General features: G+C 43.6%; 1 protein-coding gene across 1 annotated transcript in view; it reads left to right on the forward strand.

Annotated features, from left to right (window-relative positions):
• The window catches only part of WWC1 (WW and C2 domain containing 1), a 66,935-nt gene extending 53,693 nt beyond the window's left edge, over positions 1-13,242 (forward strand). The window contains exons 12-23 of the mRNA XM_058848882.1: positions 1,450-1,558; positions 3,286-3,366; positions 4,253-4,339; positions 5,070-5,262; positions 6,041-6,193; positions 6,712-6,812; positions 7,584-7,731; positions 8,404-8,568; positions 9,996-10,088; positions 10,933-11,163; positions 11,898-12,019; positions 12,504-13,242. Of these exons, the coding sequence (XP_058704865.1) occupies positions 1,450-1,558; positions 3,286-3,366; positions 4,253-4,339; positions 5,070-5,262; positions 6,041-6,193; positions 6,712-6,812; positions 7,584-7,731; positions 8,404-8,568; positions 9,996-10,088; positions 10,933-11,163; positions 11,898-12,019; positions 12,504-12,570 (1,550 nt within the window). The 3' untranslated portion in view covers positions 12,571-13,242. The remainder of the gene's footprint in view (positions 1-1,449; positions 1,559-3,285; positions 3,367-4,252; positions 4,340-5,069; positions 5,263-6,040; positions 6,194-6,711; positions 6,813-7,583; positions 7,732-8,403; positions 8,569-9,995; positions 10,089-10,932; positions 11,164-11,897; positions 12,020-12,503) is intronic.
• The last annotated feature ends 277 nt before the right edge of the window (positions 13,243-13,519 follow it).

Below are 13,519 nucleotides of genomic sequence, written 5' to 3' on the forward strand. Positions count from 1 at the left end.
GGTTTACGAGTCCTTATGGTGTTCCATAACCCTTGCACACTTTTCCTCCAGTTTATTCAAAGCTGGGTTTAATTCTTTAAGTGGCTTTGTGAGACTGTGAAGAAAACAACACCAAGAGAAATCTGAAAAAACAAACTCCAGAAAACCAACCAAAACCCAAACTTGCTTTGTAGTAAAAAAAACATGCTTTGGAAACCATATATTGGTTTGAGGGCATGTGCTTGTCTAACTCTATGGGAAAGAAGGACCACTTCTGAAAAACAAAAGCCTGTAGGAGCAGAGTGTAGTGCTCTGCTACTGTGGGGCTCCAGCTGCTCCCAGGGTGACACTTTGGCACCTCCTCACTCTTGGAGCAGGTCTCCCACATCCCTGAGGATGAGAGCCAGGAGCTGGGTATGGCCCAGCACTCATTAGCCACGTTGGCAGATGGAGTTCTCCAGACTCTTGGCTGCAGCTCCTCTCCACTGAAATGTTCAAGTGGAAAGATGCAGAATATGCAGGTTTCCAGGGAGAATATTTCCCTGTTTTGAAGCACAAGAAATTTATGTGAGATAACACCTCTGTACAAAATTTGCTTCACCTTCTTTGATTTATCTTCCCTATCTCCTTCTCCCTGTATTCCTGCATATGACTGCTCATTTAAATCCTATAAATCTCTTTCTCTCCACATTCAGCTAGTTAACCTGGTCTTTCTGGACCTGCCTTTTGTCCTGTGTACACATACATTTCAGATTTAGGGGGTGTTTTTTTTGCTGTTCCCATCTTGAAGCTAAACTTGGTATTAGCACTCCAGGTGGGATATGCAGCTCCACATGATCCGTACCTGGCCAGAGCCTGGTCAGCAGTGCTTGCCCAGCCATTGTTCCCTGGGTGGCTGGAGCAGGATGATTGCTGCCTGTCTAAGGGTGCCTTGCAGTAGGAGCTCGTTTATTGGTTCATATTTATAACTTCACTAGAATTTGGAAGTCCTGCTGCTTCTGAGCATTGCTCATCATGTCAAGGGTACTGCCCTGCCTTTCCAGGGCTTTGGAAGCCTCTTCTGGCATCTCCTGCAAGGACCCATGCCCAGGGAGGTGCCAGGGCAGGCTGCTGGAACACACTGGGCCCAACCTGTGTGTAATCTCAGCCCTCACACTGCTGCAGGGCCCAGGGAATAAATGGGCACTCACTGTGCAATGAAACCCTCTCTCAACTCCACCACACAGTGTATTCCCATTTTCCGTGCACTTTTTGTTCTCCAGGGCAGTTTGGCACATTCCCTCACTTCAAGGCCATGTTTCAACTCAGCCTGCCCTGCCTCTTTCCTCTCTGTCTTCAGAAATGTGCTGTTGCTTAACAATACCTGGCTGGGGAAAAAAATGCAATTCAGGGGGAGGATAAGAAGAAAAGCTGCTGGTTAACCAGTTTTCATTAACAGTTGCTTTTGGTTTTCCTCTGCTTTTCTGACAGGTATAAACACAGCTGGAGGGACGGCGCTGAAGGTGGCAGGCGTGTCAGCTGCAGTGTCTGATGAATCTGTTGCTGGAGATAGCGGGGTGTACGAGGCATCTGTACAAAGGTAGGCATCAGATCTCTCTCCAGAACGAAGCCAATGACTCAGCTTTGCACAAAAGTCAGCTGGAATACTGCTGGTTATGACCTTTTTTTGTAATTCAATGGCTAAACTTCTCAATCTCAGATTTTTTAATACTTCTGAAAAAACTGAGCAGGTTGAATTTGATTATCAAAATGACCTATGCTTCCCATAATAGAAACAGCTGAAAGGAATCTCACAGAGAGCTGTTTGAACAGCTGGCCTGTTTGCAAAGGTGCTGGTAAGCTGTGGCTGCTGCCTTGGTGGGGGGAGCAGAGACATCTGGCAGGTGGAAAACTCCCCTCCTCTCAGCCAGTGACAGCCCTCAGTCAGTGTGAGGGGACTTGGGGGTGTTTAAGGAAGAAAGCAGAAACACCTTGAACTGCCTGATGGATGTACACATGCAGTGATGCAGTGATGCAGTTCCCAAGTGCTTGGAGCAAGAGCAGGATGTGATGCCTGCAAGGCTTCTCCCACTAAGGACACAGCTGGGAGCCTCTGCTCTTGCTGGCTTTCTGGATTGTCTGTTGGAGCTTTGTCAAAAAGTTCACTGGAAGGTACTGATCTTAGTGGTACATGGTTTGGCCGCAGCTAATGTGGGTTTTCCTACTGTTTTATTAGCACTGAGGTGAGTTATAGGGTCGTTAGCTGCAAAACACAACTGTAGAGGTGAAATATCACTCATCTCAGATTCCACTCATTCATTAGTTATCTTCGTTAATTCACTAGATAAATGAGTAATTTTTATGTTTACAGCACAGTTCACTTTGACAAGGGAGTGGAATGTTTCTAAAAACTAGAGCTCCTGGGCTCAGGCAGTCAGCTGGGAGTCCCAGGGCCCCTGTGTCCCTTCAGTGGGGTAGGGAGCTCTGGAGAGGGGAGTGGGACAATCACAGAAGGCATCCCGTGCACACTCACATTTCTGATAGTGTTGTTTGGGTTATCGGATTGCCAACCCCTGTGGTGCCTACAGTGTCTTTTTGGTGCCTGTCCAAGGAGTGAGGGTGGGATGAGCCACCCTCTGCAGCTGAAATGTAACAAAATGCAAGAGAGTGCTAAGCAGTAATATGGAAAACACTTAGAAGAGAAGAATGCTAATCCTGTTTTTATGTGCTACAGCATAGCCTCTTGAATCAACTAAACAATGAATGTAGTTTTGGGGACTTTCAGTGCATAAAACTTGGGAGGAGGAATACATTGGGAGGGAAATGATGCAGAATAGCTCTTTCCAGCAAAGCTAGTCAGTGTACTCTGTCACTTTTAATGTGCTTAAGAAAGTTTGATTTCTTAAAGAAACAAAGGAATTACTTAAATCTAATAAAAGTTGAGAATTTTTGCTGTCACCATGCAGGACAGGATTGCAGTTGTTAAGTTGTATTTCTCTTGCTGGCCAATCAACCATTTTTACTGAAAACCAGTCAAGGGAACCCTTTAAAAATCCCCCACTGCTTTATTTTTGCAGTCTTTTGTGTGGCTTTTTTTCTTTTGGCGGTGAGGAGGGAAGACATATGACTTTCTGCTGATAAGCACTGCAATACATACCTCTAAGGCTGATTGCACTTACTTCTTAAATAGGCTTTCTTTAAGCTGCTAATTTTACAAAATCCATATACCCAACCCCTGAATGGAAAGAAAAAGATCTTGTATCACCTAAATGCAAACACTTCAATAAGAGGCAAACCAAATCCTTAATTGTCGTTGATTCTTTTCAGACCATGTGTGTCAGAAGTGATGGTGTTTGACAGTGACGATACAGAAGCAGTTGGAACAGCCAAAGTGCAAATTGCAATGAGGTATGTGCAACGTATTTTACTAGATTGGCCTTCCAGTGGAAAGAATGATAAATGGGATTTAAAAGATTGTGTTTTCTATGCTGTTTTCTTCTCCTGTCCTATTAGTGTTAACTAGCTAATGCCCTTTTTTAGTATAATTAAGAATTACACTTGACTCCAGGAGGTTCTTGGCCCAGATGTCCTCTTTCACATCAGTGGAGATCAACTGGTGATACTGGGGTATGAGGGTGCAAACCAGCAGCAGGAGCACTGGCAGTGCTGGGCTGGAGAAAGCCCTTGACTGGATTGCAGAATCCTTAAGGGTGCAGCTTGGGTGGGGAAAACTGCTGAGAATAAGTGGCAGTCTCAATCCTTGACCTCATGTGGGACCCACAGTAGTGGGAAAGGTATAGGAGGGCAGGCACAGAGGCATCCTCCTTAAATGACTTTTTGAAAGTGATGTGGGATTTGAGGAAAAGAAGCAGTTCAAAACTCATTTGTCATGGCCCTCCAAAGCAAAAGGTTACTCATGACAAATACTCAAATATTTTTACTTGTAACTTTCCTGTATTGCAGCCGTTAAAACCACTCAAAAAATGGTAACTACAATGCAGCAATTTAACTAGACCCCAGGAAAAGCAGTGTGTGTTAGGTCAAGTCTACACTCCATTGTATCTGAATCCTGAAGTACTGGATGTTCTGGATTGTTCTGTATTCTGGATGTTCTGGTAGCAAAACTTGATGAAAAAGGAAACTAGTTTTGTTTTAAACTATGTGCAAGTTGTGGTCCCGTTTATAGTGTTGTCTTGTTTGTAAATTTTTGGTATTGTTTGTGTGGCATATTCAGTCACGGAGTCCAAGGCAGACTTCTCTAATAATAATGTTTTTCTGTGTCTTTCTGATTCAGATATGATGACAAAAATAAACAATTTGCAATACTGGTCATCCAGCTGAGTAATGTTCCAGCACTGCTGTTACAACAAGATCAAAAAGTGTAAGTGCATGAAATAAACACACTTGATATAATTGTGTTGGATCCCAATGAGAATGAAAGTGAGATTGCCTTATGATTTTTCACACTCTTAAAAATTTGTCCTTCCTGAAATATTTCTATACTTTGTGTGGTGACACTTATGAACTAATAAACCTGTGAACTGAAATAAGGTACAGTTTCTTCCTCAAAGGTCTGTATTTGATAGGGAAGGACTTGCTGGAATTAGCCTGGCTGGTGACATTCTTAATTGTAGCAGTGTCTTGAGCACCTGCATTGAGTGAAGAGGGGGAGTTTGTCCTGCTGCAGAACTCCTTGGACACCTGCACAGGGCTGGGAAATGTGTGGCTACTGCTAGACTCATTCCAAGCACAAGGTCTTTAAATTCAGCTGTGTGCTGAATAAGCTGACAAAAACTGGATTCATTTTTGCTGTTCCTACCTACATAAGGGTGTGAGCAGTGTGACAGGTTGCACAGATGCAAACAGCCATGTAAAACAGGATCCCATGATGTCTGATTATGAGGTTCAGAAGGATGAAGTCTGTGGCAGCTCGTGCCACTTCACATCTCTGATGCTGTGACAAGATGCTCCTTTTTTCTCAGTTGACTGCAACTCCAAAGAATAAGAAAGGACAGTGGTGTCCACAGTGCTTCGGTTGACTTTCACTGAGGGATTTGTGTGGGGAGCTGCCCACCTGTAGGGCAGTGCTGAGTGCTGTGCTGTTCCCACAGGAACATTCGTGTGGCTGTCCTGCCCTGCTCGGAGAGCACGAGCTGCTTGTTCCGCACCAGGCCGGTGGAAGCTTCAGACAATCTCGTGTACAATGAAGTATTTTGGGTTTCCATCTCCTACCCGGCTTTACGCCAGAAGACTTTAAGAGTCGATGTTTGCACTGTAGATAAGTCTCACCTTGAAGAATGTTTGGTGAGTATCCAGCTCTATTTTAATAACTTTGTGTTTGTTTCCTCTTTTTAATTAGACACGATGTTACACTCTTGAGGTATGGCAATTTCTGTGAAAGCCTTCCTGATAATCTTTAGCTATGTGGTCTCTCCCCCACAGCATTCTTTGCAATGACAATTCTCATCAGGAAAAACAATTATGAGATAAATATTTTGTTACAGAACTGCCTCCTCAGACCACTAGATATTTCTCCTTCATGATGTGGTGTCAAACTCTAACTACTTTTCTTCCTTTTGGAAACATTTATGGTATTGCAATTGAGAACAAATTACTTTGGTTTTGGATACATCAGGTTGTGTACTAAATGTAATGTATTAAAAAATGACAAAGCAGATGAAGAGAAATGAGATATACAAAGCTAAAACATCTGGGTTTGGGAAGTCATTTGTGTCAGCCTTGCAAATTTCTTGAAAGGGAGTCATCCTCTCCTTTCTCTTTCTCTTTAATGCTCCGACTGTAATTTCTCCCTGCTGCAGTAGCACTGTTCGTACTTCTGGATTCTTGTACAGTGGAGCTGGAGTGAAACACTTGCTACTTAGATAGGAAGCCCTTGACAATGCTAAAAATAATTAAACATAAAGCATTGCTAGTGGTTGTTGCAGTGGAATAAACAGACAGTTTTTCTTTTTGTTGAATTTGCCAAAATCAAACAGTCCTGGATTTTCACTCTGATTTCTTCTGACTGGTATTGTAGCTGTTCATTTTAGTATTACACTAAAACTGTTTTTGCTCTCAATAGGGTGGAGCACAAATTAGCCTTGCTGAAATATGTAGATCCGGAGAGAAATCAACCCGTTGGTATAACCTCCTTAGTTACAAATATCAGCAGAAGCAAAACAGGAAAAGTAAACAAGGAAACAGCCACTCTGAAGTACCCTGCACTGAAAAAACAGTAAGAACTGCTTAAATTGAACAAATCTCTTCTAAACAGGACAAGCAAGAGTGTTTGTGTGACTGTTACTATAGAGAAGTGAAGGCTGGTGTGTTTATATTTAAAACTTGAACATGTCGTTACATGCAGCAAAATAACTAATTTGTTGATTCCAGACATGCCCTTGTCCTGGGCTAAACACTTACTGAAATCTGCTGCTCAGGAAGCTGGGGGATGTGGTACGTGGCATGGTGTAAGTGAAGTGTGAGCTCCAGCCTTCCTGCCCACCAGGCAGTTCACAGTGCTGCCATGAACGTGCTGGGCAAGTCAAGATAGAGTTTGCACATGCAGAGCACAGAAGGTGCTCAGCCTGGAGCTGCACACCTGCACATGCTGGGGGAGCTGTGCCAGCTGTGCCCACAGGGCTGCACGGAGCTGTGTGTGTGCAGTGGGGCTGGGGGCTGCTCTCACCACACAGGCTGGGCACTCTGCAGCCTCTGAGAGTCATTTCTTCACAAGAAGCTTCATTCTCTCCTCAGGACTCTGTCTCAGCACTCTTAGAGCAGACAGCTGTTGAACTGGAAGCTGTGGAGAAGAAACTGGAGGAAAGCAGAAGCACTTTAACTAGTGGAGAGAGCTGGTATGTGCCATCCCACCATCATCTTGTTGTGGAGTTTTCAGAGCATTTGGGTGCAGAGGAAAAAGCAGATGATACTGAGCTGTGGGAGTATTCTTCTTTCCGTGTTTTGGTGAAAAAATCTTGTGTCTTCTGTTCTGGAGGTTGTGCTTAGAAAATGAGCACAAAGCCGATAAATTTTGAAAATTGTCAGTAGCACCATGCTAATTTTGTTATTTGTACAGTCTTCTATGGATGCCCTGAAAACTCCACTCTGTGGTTCAAGGCTTTGCTTGAATTTTAATGTGGCTGTTCTTTATATGGTTCAGATTCAGATTTCCTTAAAGAAGTCCAACATTTGAAATAGAAAGCAAGCCTGACCAATGGGATTGATGGAGAAGCCTGCTGTGAGGTCAAGGGAGCTGAAAAGGGTGTTAAAACAATGCTTGAATTTTGTCCAGTAACACTTTTTAACTAAGATTTATGGCATCCTGAGAGCTCCCCTCACGATGCATTTGCCTTAAACTCAGACCACATGGCTAAACCGTCATCTTGCTTCTTTTGAAGCCAGATCAGGATAAAGTTTTTGGTTTTATGTAATGTAGTCTTCTGATGCAGCTTCTCTCCTTTCTAAGCCTGTGTTTGTGTAATGTCAGTGGCTGCAGGGCCTGTCAGGTGTACCGGGCTGCCTTGAGGACGTGTTTCTGTCCAGCAGCCTACAGGTGGTACCTCCTGCTCCAGCACCAAAGTATTGTCCACAACAGGCCTGTGGAATGACAGAGCTGTTCTTTCCAGGCAAGATGAAGAGGTTCCTGACCTGGAAGAACAGGATGAGATCAGTGAAAATGAAGCAGAGGAGGAAGAAGAATTCTGTATTGGAAAATCGCTGTGGGAAACAGAAGAAAGTCTGAATTCCCAGTTGCACACAGAGACAGCAGTGAAGGTACAGTCAAGAGCCTTTTGAATAGAAAGATGATTTAAGATTCCCGTTGCTCAGCTGACTGGGTTGTTGCTGAGCTGAGCAAAGCTACACCAGTTATTTGGAAGTTCATCATTGATGATTAAATTTTTATCTACCTGAAGTCTTTGTAAATAATTCTGTGTGACCATTTTGTCCCACAGTTAGTACAGCACCATTTTATGCCTTCTTTTTGCTGCTTATGGAAATTGTTCCCATTAATGGAACAGTGGTTTTTACCTTGCTTAATTTTGAATGTAGCTGTAGTCAAACAGGAGTGTGCTGTACACAGCTCTCTCTGTACATCGATTTGGATCTTTGCTGCAGATGCACAACAAGATAATGGTCTTTCAAATCATACCTGCTCTCTGTGGGATTGCCAGGTCACAGTGATGTGTGGATCCACAGGCAAAGCCCATTGGAATCAATTGTGGTGTACAGCAATCAGTGGATGCAGAGCCCTTAGGGAGCAATCCAGTTAATGCAGCAGAGCTCCAGGAGTGAAGTGTCAGGACACACTGCATGAGAAGGGCTAAAGAATGTCTGGGTTTGAATGCAGCAAGCACAGATGTGGCACAGGTGGCTGTCACACAGCCCTGGGGGTGTGTCCTGGGCACATGGAAAGCTGGCATTTACACTGCACTGTGTGTCTTTCAGGTGGATAAAGAGACCAACACAGAGAGCCTCGCACAGTCCTCGACTGTAGTTCGTCCAAAAGACAAAAGAGCAGCAAATCCACCCCAAACTCAGTTTGTCAGGGGCAGCACCATCATCCGCTCAAAAACATTTTCCCCAGGACCACAGAGTCAGTATGTGTGTCGGGTAAGGAAAATGAAACCCTGAGCTTCTAAGTGCTTGTTTTCATTCTGAATTTCTCACAGAAGCTCAACAGTGATTTCTTCTCTCCCCCTCTGACTTCAGAATTTGCTCTGTCCTCACCTCCTGGACAGTATCTTACCTTGAAACTATCAGCATTAAACACAAATTTATCAGATAGATATGTGCACATATATTTGTGGCACATGCAGCTTGTTGAGATGCCCAAACTGACCTGGAAGGGCTGCTGTAAGACAGTGATGAATAAGCTGCATATTAAACAGTTTCCTGCTGCTTGAAGTGTTCTGTGCTAACTCAGTTAGCTCTGTCCACCTGACTTCAGATGAGGTGAACATAAAATCTTGATAAAAATGGAAAGGTAAGTACCTGATAATATCAGAAAAATAACTGTGGAAGCCTGAAAGTCATCAGTGTGCTTTGTGTGAAGGTAACTGAACATGCCATGTGTTGGGTCAGATGTCACTTCCCCTGCTTTGAAATGTTTGTTTGCAATTATTTCCTGAATTGAAGGTCAGAATAAACTATAAATATCTCATATTTTAAGTGAAATTGGCAAACAAGCAAGCAAGCACTGTCTTTCACCACATATGACCTGTCCCAAGTGGACAAGCCCTTAATACAGCTGAGCCAGATTTGCTGTGTAGGTTCTCCCTGGTTCAGAAGCAGGTGCTTCCAGAGGAACAAACCTTACTCATTCTGCAGCAGTGGCCTGTGCTTGAGTGGTACAGGTGTTGTGTCCCAGTGCACACAGATCCCAGTGCCTGTTCCCCTCCTCCCCAGCTCTGAGAAGGGACATGAGAAGGGAATTGAAATTAAACCCTGCTTGAGGGTCTGCACAAGGTTTGTAAGGGTCTGCAGACAGCCACAAAACAAGGCAGGCTGTGTGTAACATGGCAACTTTTCAGCTGATTAAACCCAGGGGGAGAGCTTTCAGATAAACTTGCCTCTTCCACCACTAGCTTAAAATACAGGTTGTAGAAGAATACAGATTAGAGAAAACAGAAATCTCTAATAAAATAGTCCAATGTTTTATATATGCTAGGAAGGATTATTATTGTTGTTATTATTATTATTGCTACTGCTACCACTTACAGCTTATTTTTCTGGGCTGTTTTGGCCAGCCTAGTTACTTGCATAGGAGAAGAGCAGTGGGGCAGAGGCCCATATCATAGCCTAACTTAGTGTCTCTCTTTGCTCACAGCCTATTCCCAAAAAGGGACAGAGTTCAAGGCTTGTGGCAGGATCTGGCTGTGCCAGTGCATGCTGTATACTCAGACTGGGGTGACAGCTGTCTGCCTTTCACAAAACTTCATAGTTCTGCTTACAACAACCTCTGGTCTCGCTGATAGTGTGTTTATGCACTGCTTGTATTTCTTTTGTGAAAAATGTGTGGGTTTTGTCTTCCTTTTCAGCTGAATCGCAGTGATAGTGACAGTTCCACACTATCCAAAAAGCCCCCCTTCGTTCGGAATGCAATGGAGAGACGAAGTGTCAGAGTGAAACGGGTAAGAACATCACCACTTCTTTTTCCTCTAACACAGACACGTGCAAAAACCAGAAAATGGTTTTAAAGTAAAAGTTTGGAATCATAAATTAGTTGCCACATGCTTTCATTCACAACCTTTTCATTGTGTGCGTGAAGTCTCTCAAGGATTCTTTGAAATAACAGATTATGACAGGAAAGTTTAAGTTGGAACTCACCTAAAACAATTATTTTAGAAAATGGTTCCTGGTATTTTCCATCTTGTCAGAGAAGTATCACAAACAGTTTTGCTATGTTTATTGTTGTGAGCTTCTTAAGTATTTATTATAAATTTGAGGAGCTGGAAAAGAAGATGAGGAGAGCAATGTCTCAGATGCTCAGGTGACCCTTTTGTAGTGATGCCATGGCACACAATAAACCCCTGTGCCCATTGTGATGGCAATTACTGAAATTCCCCAGGATAGTGATACTGAGCTCCTAAGGAGATGGTTTTCTTGGGACAGCTTGTTTTTGAAACTAGCAGAAGGTAATACTGGAAAAAGCCATCACAGGTTTTTCTGCAGCACTGTGGATTCATCTGAAGATGAGACATTAAACTTAGTAGGAAGGTGTGCAAGCAAGACTTGTTTGATTTGGAGAAGCTGCCAAGGAAGAACTTGAGCAGAAGCAGAGAAATCAAAACACTTATCTATAAGACTTCCCTGAGTTCATGGTATCTGTCTCAAGACAGACTGAAAAGCAGGATCAATAGAGATGGTTTGTGCAAAGAGAAGCATTAAAAAAATGGGTCTCATGATGTGTTGGCACTTTCTGGGTGGAGTGGTTGGGACAGTTCTCAGTGTGTTCACACACCCCTTCTCTTCCAGCCTTCAATCAAGTCCTTCAGTACAGAGCGCCTGATCCGCACCTCACTGGACCTGGAGCTGGACCTGCAGGCTTCTAAAACCTGGCACGACCAGCTGGTTCAGGAGATCTCAGTGCTGAGGGAACTGAAGGAACAGCTGGAACAAGCTCAAAGTCAGGGTGAAAAAGAGTTGCCACAGTGGGTGAAGGATGATGAGAGGTTTCGACTGCTGCTGAGGCTTGTGGAGAAACGAGTGAGTCATACCTGCCTTGGGGTTTCGTTTCACTTGGTGGAGAAATGGAGAAATTTTGGGAATAGGGGACTTTGGACAGTCAGTAAATGAAGTTTGAGCACTTGTTAGTCACTCTTGTCTGCCACATATGGCTCCATCAAGCTGTTAGTCCTGAGCCCTTGCATTTGCCAGCACAGAGATTTGCTGCCCTAGCAGAGGTGCAAATACGAGAAGTCACAAATGCCATCTGTTCTGCCAAGTGTGTTCCCCCAATCTGCAGGAGGTGTGGTGTGTGGTGGTTGGCACTTACTTTACCTTACTTTATATCACACCCTCTCCCATGCACAGGGCTCCTTCTCAGCTTCTGGGATTTCTCTGCACCTCTGCTGGCACCAAGCAGAGACCAAGCTATGCTGGCACCAGGTGTAGGAGGGAGTTGGTGTGAGGTGCTCTTTGGAGTGCTGTCTTCTTGTGTGTGCTGATCTTCTGTCTTAAAAGATCTATCAAGAAGATACAAAGAGAGCACTGACAGAAGCAATTATTCTTACCACAGGCTTGAAGGACACCTTACAAAAAGTTCTCTCCCTTAGAATGATTAGTTGACAAGCTTCAGTTTAGCTTCTGTTGCTTGTGACTTCCAGAGTCAACAGTTTCCAAACCCCTCAGACCTGCAGCTGAAATACTGCTGTGTTTGGAGATCAGTTAGGATAAGATAGTTCCTCCTGGAAACAAACAACTCTTCATTATTCATTTAGGTGCAAAATCCAGAACAGAAGTGTGAGCTCAAGGCTGATAAAATGATGAGAGCTGCTGCCAAGGACGTCCACAGGCTGCGAGGGCAGAGTCGAAAGGAGCCTCTGGAAGTGCAGTCATTCAGGTAATTATAGGTAAAGGGGAGGAAAAATTGACTACTGCCCTGATTTTCTGTGGATGACTGAGATGCTGATGAAGAAGACTGATCTCTGCAGAAGTAGTGAACTGTTCTGCTTAAATAAGAACTTCTGTATTTTCCTATCAAAGGTCTGACTCAGGGAAATTAGTTGAAACACTGCACATGATCAAAGCAACCAGCATTCTCCAAGTCATTATCCACCTGGCAACAAATTCTTTAACACAGAAGCAGCCCTTCGCTTCCCTAACAGACCCAGACAGCAAAAAGCCCTGAGCTTTTCTGAAATAGCTTTTGGTAATGTCAGTGTTGTGGGTTTAACTCACGTCTGATAAGTAAATAAAAGGTGTAGGATGTGAGAGGATGTACATCTGCTCCTGGTGGGGACAGCTGGTGGGATAAATTCTCATGTGGATGATGGACATTTCTGGCAGGATTTCTGTTGCATTTACAACTGATCATCTTTTTGCAGAGAGAAAATGGCGTTTTTCACACGGCCACGAATAAACATCCCAACGCTCTCTGCAGACGATGTGTGATCATCATAAAGTATTTGCTTTCTGGACAATTCTACAAATGCAGATTGGGTTTTGAAGTTATTTATGTGGAATTATGAAGGTACCAAGGCATTTGTATATTAGAGCTTTTGTCAGTATGTGGATGTTTTGAAGATTTTTAGGTTAAAGTTATATCATCACAGAAACCAGCATTAAAGTGACAAGATTGTATAGTTTGTATATTTAGGAATGTATTTTTGGGAAATAGAATTTTAAATAAGAACAAATGCAGCGTAAGGTGCTGTTATTCTTAAATAATGCTGTTTAGACTTTTTGTACAGCTCTACCTTTTAGAGGTTTTACTGCAATAAAATAAATTTGAAGGAACCTCACCCCTACCTTCTATGATGTTCTGCATCGGACTCTCCTCTGAGTGATGTATTTTGTACCCTGTGGGGAATGCTGGGAGCCAGCTGGGACTCCCAAGTGCTGTGAACGAATTCTCTGTGAGCTGTGAAGCATTTGTGTTTCCTGCCAGGTCATAAAAGTAGGTGTGAAGTTCAGAATACTTGCACTTTTAACATTTGTACTGCAGCTCATGTCTGTAATGGGTCTGTTAAGGTAACGTGGGGAGCCCATTGAAACCACTGCTGTGGGAGGAGGGCTGCAGGTTTAAAGTCCATTTTAGGTTTTTCCAATAAAGTGACCTTTCTGGACAAATGTGCCTTCTTGCTTTTTGTCTTGAGTGGATCTTCTCATCCCCTGGCACCTAAACTGGGGTCCTTTTGTGTCTCAAGTGGGAAGCATATAGTTTTTCTCGTGTCTTGTCACATGAGATGCTGTAATTGACACATTTCATATAATCATGGAATATCCTGAGCTGGAAGGGGGACACAAGGATCATCCAGTCCAGTCCCTGTCCCTGCACAGACCCCCCCAGCAATCCCACCCTGGGCATCCCTGGAGCAGTGTCCAAGCGCTCCTGGGGCTC

Source organism: Poecile atricapillus, chromosome 13 (genome assembly GCF_030490865.1).
Source record: "Poecile atricapillus isolate bPoeAtr1 chromosome 13, bPoeAtr1.hap1, whole genome shotgun sequence".
NCBI classification, from domain to species: Eukaryota; Metazoa; Chordata; class Aves; order Passeriformes; family Paridae; genus Poecile; species Poecile atricapillus.